The following is an 8422-nucleotide window of genomic DNA, read 5'->3' as shown; positions in this document are numbered from 1 at the left end:
TTTCTGCAAAACCAAGTGTCTTACATAGTTGAAGATAGGGTGCCTAAAATGTGCTGTAATGACTGGGGGTTGGGGGCCAAAATGGCAGCCTCATCATCAGTGTATTGCAAGTCGAACAATCGTTGTTCTGATGTTTTTGTATGGCTGAGTAAGCACAAGATGTCGAACAGGCTACCATCCATTCTGGATATTTGGACTCTGTCTTTATATCTTCACGTTTTTGCTGCAGAAAAGTAATTATTGAGATGAACAGATTGTAAAGGACAGGGGCCAGAACATCACCCACAGGATGCCAGAAAACTCCAAAATCAATCGATCAGAACCTCACCCTGCTTTCCAGAAGGCAGGATAAAGATTCCAAATTGCCATGACTGACATTTGCTTCCATGTTGGAAGAAATAAGTATTTACAGAAATTAGGTAAAAAACTGCATATTTTTCAGACATCCTTCATAGGAGCTCACTTGGCACTGTGTAGAAGACCTTGGTAAGGTCATTAAAGACTGTGTAAGTGTATTTTCTTCTCACCTTTTCTCCTGTATTAGCCTCGTAATACAATTTTGATGGTACCTCTTTCCTTCCTAAACCCCCACTTCATCTCTGGTAACACATATTTGTTTAGTTAAGCAAAGAACATAACCATTTCTAGTATTTTATCAGCTGCTGGTAGAAGGAAAATACCTTGGTTGACTTTGGAATTGTTTCTCTGCCCTTTGTTCTTATAGATAGGAATCATTGAGCCTATCTAGAATTTGTGGATTGGCTCATCCTGGCCATAGTGCACAGATGATCTTTTGCAACTGCTTTTTTGTGAAGATATCCCCAATGCTTTTATGACTTCTCTAAGAATACCGTAAGTGCCTCAGCTTTTTCTGCACTCAGAACTCTAGAAATTCTGGAAACTAGTGAAGGTCATGGAAGAGTGGTAAATTAGGCAAAGGGTCAAAGCTGACTCATCAAAGTATTACCATGGTTCAGTAAAGCATAAAGTTTAAAATTTCTGTTCATTATTTTTCGGATGATATACCATCAAGTGTGCTAATTAAGTGAATGCCTTTTTCTTAGGATGATAAAGGAATTGGATGGCAATATCAAAAACATTACATTTTTTTAGCCAACAAAGGTTTGGATTTCCTTAGCCCTTTCTACCCCCCAGCAGTTCTGTAGCATCAATATTTGACATTTTTCCTCCGACCTTAACGCACGTAACAGGGTATATCAAATAACATCCTCTACATATTGACATATTTCGAAGTCTCCCCAAAAAGGAAACAGTTCGAAATACTGTCAATTCGGGTACTCGCCATTCGTATATCAAGTTTCACTCATTTATGATTCTGTCCTTTAGCTGCTGACAAGACGCGAACACGTCATTGCTTCGTCTGTTTGCCAAGAGACAGAAATTGCTCTCAAGTTTCATGAATATCCTTTCAAATATGTAAATTTCTCTTTGTCTATACTATTTAATATATCTGGTCCATAAATTTCTAATTAGAGAGAGAGAGAGAGAGAGAGAGAGAGAGAGAGAGAGAGAGAGAGAGAGAGAGAGAGAGAGATGAGAGAGAGAGAGAGAGAGAGAGAGAGAGAAAAAATTTGCCTGGGAAATGAATCGCATTTTATTTGTACTGAGTTTGTTTTGTTACTATATAGGATGTGTTTTGTAAATGTCTTTATCGAGATTACGAAATACCTGTATGTTTATTTGGTCGAACGATTCGTTTATATATGCTGCGATTATAGTTTCTCTCTCTCTCTCTCTCTCTCTCTCTCTCTCTCTCTCTCTCTCCTCTCTCTCTCTCTCTCTCTCTCTCTCTCCGAACAAATGCATCTGATTCCTTATACTAAGTAAAAAATACGGTAATACGTGAAATATAACCTGGTCCATTTCTCGGTAAATGTTATTTCTCTCTCTCCGAACAAATGCATCTGATTCCTTATACTAAGTAAAAAATACGGTAATACGTGAAATATAGCCTGGTTCATTTCTCGGTAAATGTTATCTCTCTCTCTCTCTCTCTCTCTCTCTCTCTCTCTCTCTCTCTCTCTCTCTCTCTCTCTCTCTCTCTCTCTCATCACAAACCATACTAAAATTTTATGGAAGATTGGTAGTCTACATGAAACATGAGAGGCAAAAGGTATGATCGCAGCCATGGCAATAAGTCGTGGCTGATTTTCGTTAACTGGCTGCTTGGCTGTGTTAGTACAGACATGAAATTTCTCCAACTCTTCACCCACTGGGTTTGGGGTGGTATGGAGCAAGATATGTCTGCAACTCCCACATCTTTGAATGTTTGTTAGATCAACCTGACTTTTCGGTTATGTATTGTGCATTGCGCTGTGGGCACAGCCTTTATGTTGAAGATTTTTTTTTTTTTTAAACCTTTATTTGGGCTCATACCACATCTACGGGCTCTGTAACAAAGTGGTATCAATCTGCGATTCACTGTAGTGGTACTGGTTTGAATGCTTCTACCCTGGGCCCACTCTGTTCTTATGTTTCTCACCGAATTGGTCAGGGAAAATATGGTCATGTCGAGCACGAGTCATTTCTTCGTCGTTTTAACTTCGCGTGTTCCACATTTTTCGAAGAGTTGAGATACAGCATTCAAGACAAACTGCATTTGATTAATTTTTTTTTTGTACTGTTAGTAGGTTTGTGGAGGTTGTGTTTAACAAACTCACCAGCTAGATGAAATTTTTTTTTTTTTTTTGTAACACGTCATGGATCTTCTTGTACATTTTACCAAATGAACTTGCATGTTTGATTTATCTACTAGGCACATAGGATTCACTTAATCAATTATCACATCAGATTTGAAAATAGGCTCTTCAGTCCAGAAATGTTTTTTTCCCTGGTGTCTATGCTTTCATCCCTATAAATATTTGTTAGAAGTGTAAATTCCTGGGGCTTTCCACTTTAGTGCCAACATACAAGCTCTTTCTTTAAACTGTCTTTCCTTCCTGAGAATTTGGGGATACCTATTTGATTTTTATGCGTAGTCCCCACAAGGCATCTGAAATAGGACCTGTGCTTAAGATTAAACTAGGAGGAAAGATGTTAAGTGATGGGTGGTCTGGTATTGTCTTAGACTTGTTAAGTCGTATTTTACTCATACCACATAGGAATATGATCAGAAAAGATGCTGTATTTTTATTCTCCATTTAATACATTTTTTTCTAAAGGTATGTGTTTATGCCTACATTAGTAAAAGAAGGGTCTCTCAAAGTGGTCTTAGCTTCAATTAGGCCTTGTATAATCTCGGACTTGCATAAATGCACATTTTCTGCATGTTATAATCAAATATACATTCAATTAACCTTACCTTAATTTTACATTAATAAATACGAAAAAAATGCGCCATTCGATGACATTTTATTCTTGAGGAGCAATGTGTACAATACCGGCTACCCATACTACATATGGCGATGGCATTGCTCTGATTGTTTTCAAGACTTGAAAAAACAAGTAGCAGACAAGCCCACAATGTTCCAGTGCCATCTGTTGCCAACGCACCCTACTAACGAAGGGAAAAGCTCATGAGAATCCCAGCGACTTTCTGGTCCTGGTTACTGTCTTTGACCACCAACCCTGCTAGAGCGATGATGCGAGTGAGAGTCGGGTGACTGCCAACTACGCCGACTCCTTCCATTCTGCCTGCCTCTTTTAAAACCGGCAGTGCTCGATTTGGTTTCACTTGTATCCATGAATTGGGAAATATTGCCATCATCACTCTCACTTCCACTTTCTAACACTTAGTCCTCATCGTGGTATTCATCTGAAAAGGATTCATTGATATACTGTATCTCCGATCGAGAACATTTCAAGGAGCAGTCAATTTTCGTTCATTATCAATAAACCCATCAGAATCACTCACCAATTTCATCAGAAACGGTGTTTTCTCCTTCCAAATACGATGTATTTCAAGCTCACTAGGTCCCTGCTTTTATGACATCACATTCGGCGAGGTGTCTGTTCCGAGGCCAGCAGACTATGTACTTGGGAATGGCAATTCCAAATCCAAAACAAACAAAACTCAAGAAATGACTAACCTCTTCCCTATTCTTATTGTCGCAACTACCAAAGCTTTATGGTTGCCAGTTTGTAGATTGCATTGTGTTGTTATATACCATATACAGAAAAAAAAAATATGCTTCATGATCCATACGGAATATCATATGTCAAACACTATTCGTATCCCAATGTCTGCTGACGCTACTTACTTTCTTATTTTAAGGGCTGCTTTTCTGGTCATATACAGCAGGGGAACCCTGTTCTACAGGACCTTCGCAGTCATTATATTATGTTCATTCCAAGGCATGCAGCATTTCACATCACATATAGGTCGTTTATTGTCAAATCCACACTATCAAAGCACTTAGAACAAGAAAGTCTTCAGTTTCCTCTTGAAAGCCTTAATATCTTTAGTCTTTTGGATGTCTAGTGAGAGCTTGTGGTATAGTCGCGGGGCCGCATATTTAAAGGCTCTACCTAATTTGAAATCATCTGTAACTGTTCTCATGTGAACACGACTTGTTGGCAGGGTGTTTGCGAGATATGGGCTTTTCTTTTTTCGCAGCATCATGCATCAGTTTGTAGAACTTTGTCCACTCAGTATCGGGATCTCTCTCAGGAATGTCGGATAAGGAGGAAAACCCTCAATTTGAAATAAAAAAAAAAGGACCATTTGTCTTTTGCATTTCAGTGTAACACAGTTAAACTTCTCAGACGCAAGCTGCTTGCAGATTTGAGGTGGAATATTTTATTTAAAGACATATATCATAATTCGATGCTCTGTCCAATGCTGTCCCATGCATGCCTTGAGTTATGCTTACATCATTAGTGTGCTCTGCTTGGTTACAACGTCCATGTGTTTTTGTACTTGTCCTTGAGTTGTATATGGATATGGATATGTCTACAATATATGTGCATGCATGTGTGATGCAGATCAAGGTTGCCATTCGTACGATAATTATTGTACATGTACGATAACTTGGGGTGAGAAAAACGATAATATTAAGGCTACCGCACGATAATCCAGTGGCAATAATCTGACAACCCTGGACCTCAAGGTTGCCATTCGTACGATAATTATTGTATATGTACGATAACTTGGGGTGAAAAAAAAACGATAATTTTAAGGCTCACGTACGATAATCCAGTGGCATTAATGTGACAACCCTGATGCAGATAAATCTTACTGGAGTTTGATGCTGCTTTAATTAAGCTTTTAAAGGCATAGCAAAAAGCCAGTAGAAATATATCTCCAGAGAGTAAATGCAAAGAATGCAAGTACAGGCATATTCTGAACATTTAAGGAAGCAAATTTCCGCCGTGACATCCACGAAATTTCATCGACATCTGCTGAAGATATCAAAAGCAGGAGACGTCCCTTGCTCACAGAATCGGATTTTGTTAGATCAAATATTTATCATTTACACGTCCGAAATAGTTAAATAAAAATGGTTCAACCAGGGGGTTATATAGTTCGTATCTTGACTCATCAAAGTATATATTGTACAGTTATTATTATTATTATTACTAGCCAAGCTACAACCCTAGTTGGAAAAGAAAGATGCTATAAGCCCAAGGGCTCCAACAGGGAAAAATAGCCCAGTGAGGAAAGGAAATAGGGAAATAAATAAATGATGAGAATAAATTAACAAGGTATTATTCTAAAAACACTAACAGTTGGACAGATTCGTATATTTAGATATATAGCAGTTACATAATTTCAGAATTTCCAGTGAATATAACGTTGATGACCTTGTTTTGTTTGAAAACGATGGGTAGGGTTGTGGTGGCCTTTGTAATAACGTCCCTTGATAGCCAGACTGGGGTTCGAGTCCCGCTCAGACTCTTTAGTTCCTTTGGTGGCTGCAACCTCACCATCCTTGTAAACTAAGGATGGCGGATTTCGGGGAGCCTAGAGGTCTATCTGCCGAGTCATCAGCAGTCTCTGTCTGGCCCTCCTTGGTCCTAGCTTGCAGGAGAGGTGTCTTGGACGCTGATCATATGTATATATGGTCAGTCTCTAGGGCATTGTCCTGCTTGATAGGGCAATGTCACTGTCCCTTGCCTCTACTATTCATGAGAGGCATTTGAGCCTTTAAAACCTTACTGTATGCAATTATGCTTATGAGCATTGTGATTTTGTCATGGTGCAACCGGGGATGGAGCTAAAAATACGCTTATGATATCTGGTGTAGTAAATATAATAGCATTATTATAAGCCTTTTTTTTATATATACCGACATGAAATTATGACTCCGAGACTCGCTTATGACAAGTCCGTCAAAAATAGATCTACGGAATAAAGAAGTTTTTTATGATGTGAAAGTGAAAGTTTGTTGTAAATTTATTAAGACAAACCAACCAAAATATAATCAAAATACCTTTGCTATGTCTCATCCCATTGAAATAATGCGTATTATATTGACTTTTGCTCTTTAGTATCGTCATTAAGTTGATATTTTATAAAATAAACAATGTTAAAAGAATAAAACATAAATTAGCACTTGGAAATCCGCAATGTTTAGGAGTTACAAACAAATGGAAAAAAGCCGTTTATTTTTAATACGATTATTACTAGATTTTATGTTTCTTCGAAGCCTGAAACGCCCTCGTATTCAAGATGGAAATCGATATGGCGCCAGAGGCTTTTGTTCTGTAATTGGCAATCAGTAGGCCCGCGTGATTTTAGGTATTGACTGGTGTGCTTGACGAAGAAAGATTTATGTCGCTCTGAACGGAACTGTGCCTCTGCAAGTCCACATTATCCTGTCTGGCGCCAAAAAATTGCAGAGACGCGGTCAACTTAGAAGAAGAAAGTATGTCAGAGAAACATTTTTTCTCGTGATTGGTATGCAGAAAAAACGCGACCAGATATGCGAGGAAGTTATTGGCGACCGACCGGAAGGCACCGTCTTTGGAATGTTTTATTCTTAAACATTTTAAATGGCAAGGATTTTTTTTCTTTTGGTTGCGATTGTGATAATAGAGATCACTGGAAGATAATCAATTTTTTTTTCTAAAAATGGATGACCTTTATTGTAACATTCATTAAATGTGAATATTCATTTATTTTTTAATTGATTGATTTCCGGAATAGCATGATAGGCTAAGTCTTAGAAAATATTGTGGGGTTAATTTTTTTTTTTTTTTTTTTTTTTTTTGAGGATAGCTTAAAAAAATATGCGATTCTTGTCTTTCTATTTTCGTCTAGTCTATTCCGCAATTATTATTGAATTTGATTCATATATGTGACAGAATCTAATTCATTTACGTCTATTGTTACTGATAACAATTTTCATTTCTGGCCCGGATAATCTTATGTAATCTTATATTAAGTAAAAAGTGCATCCAAGGATGTTCTTAATTTCAAAACAGTATTCCAATTACTCAAACAGATCTGAAAAACAAAACATCTTTTATATTATGCAAATGTGACTCAAATCCATCAGTGAAAAACGGATGTTGTTTTGCCTCTTTCCAGAATCAGCTGTTTACCGAGCAGTCGCTCGTCTGGGTGGAGGCCTGACCCACCAACAAGACGTGACCTTGTCTGTTCTTCAGCAAGACGGAAGGGTGAAGGAATTGAGGAGTAAGCCTCGAGTAGTAACTTCAGCCCCATCTAAGTGTCTGAGGGGACCTTTGCCCGGGTTACCTCTGTACTCCTCCAGCGTTGTTATCGCCAATGACCTCATCGCCGACATGCAGATGGCAACTTGCTGCAACAGCCCAGGAGATGCTAGACAGAAATAGATGAAGATGAGACGCAGGCCGAGGGATGTATCAACTATTATCGCTGTGAAACTATAGTCAATTTCTTTTAGCGATGCAGATTTGCACCGACTCGCAGCGGTGCCCTTTTAGCTCGGAAAAGTTTCCTGATCGATGATTGGTTGGACGAGATAATTCTAACCAATCAGCGATCAGGAAACTTTTCCGAGCTAAAAGGGCACCGCTGCGAGTCGGTGCAAATCTGCCTCGATAAAAGAAATGGACTATAGTGCAGTAATTAACCCCGAATGTCTCATGATGTGTCAAGTATTGTAAGAACGCGTAATATAAAATCTGCGAGATAAAATATGAATTAAACGCATCCGATGGTAAATCTATATTTTTCCAAAATTTGATCTCGACCTTCTTGATTAGTATTATGTAACTGCAAAGCAACAAAAAAAATGGGTTGAAAAATATTCAAAATTGTGTTTTAAGATTTTACAGCATTAAGATTAAATAACCCTTTGGGAGTTATCGATGATTGCTTCTTTATCTAGTTGCTTCACATAGTAGTAATGATATCAAGTTTGAATTTTTTTCGCCCTTAATTTCGTACAACAGATGTGGGATCTTTGCACCTACTTATAATTGCTTGGTCGTGACTTCCACTGTGGCATCAGATACTGGGCAAAGCTTTCAT

The 8422-nt window shown here is 38.2% G+C and overlaps 1 protein-coding gene across 1 annotated transcript in view; it reads left to right on the top strand.

Annotated features, from left to right (window-relative positions):
* LOC137654968 (uncharacterized) overlaps positions 1-7822 on the top strand; it is a 15249-nt gene extending 7427 nt beyond the window's left edge. Inside the window, exon 2 of the mRNA XM_068388866.1 lies at positions 7493-7822. Within this exon, the coding sequence (XP_068244967.1) occupies positions 7493-7761 (269 nt within the window). The 3' untranslated portion in view covers positions 7762-7822. The remainder of the gene's footprint in view (positions 1-7492) is intronic.
* Positions 7823-8422: the final 600 nt, after the last annotated feature.

Source organism: Palaemon carinicauda, chromosome 16 (genome assembly GCF_036898095.1).
Source record: "Palaemon carinicauda isolate YSFRI2023 chromosome 16, ASM3689809v2, whole genome shotgun sequence".
Taxonomy (NCBI): domain Eukaryota; kingdom Metazoa; phylum Arthropoda; class Malacostraca; order Decapoda; family Palaemonidae; genus Palaemon; species Palaemon carinicauda.
This window is presented reverse-complemented; position numbering and strand designations above follow the sequence as displayed.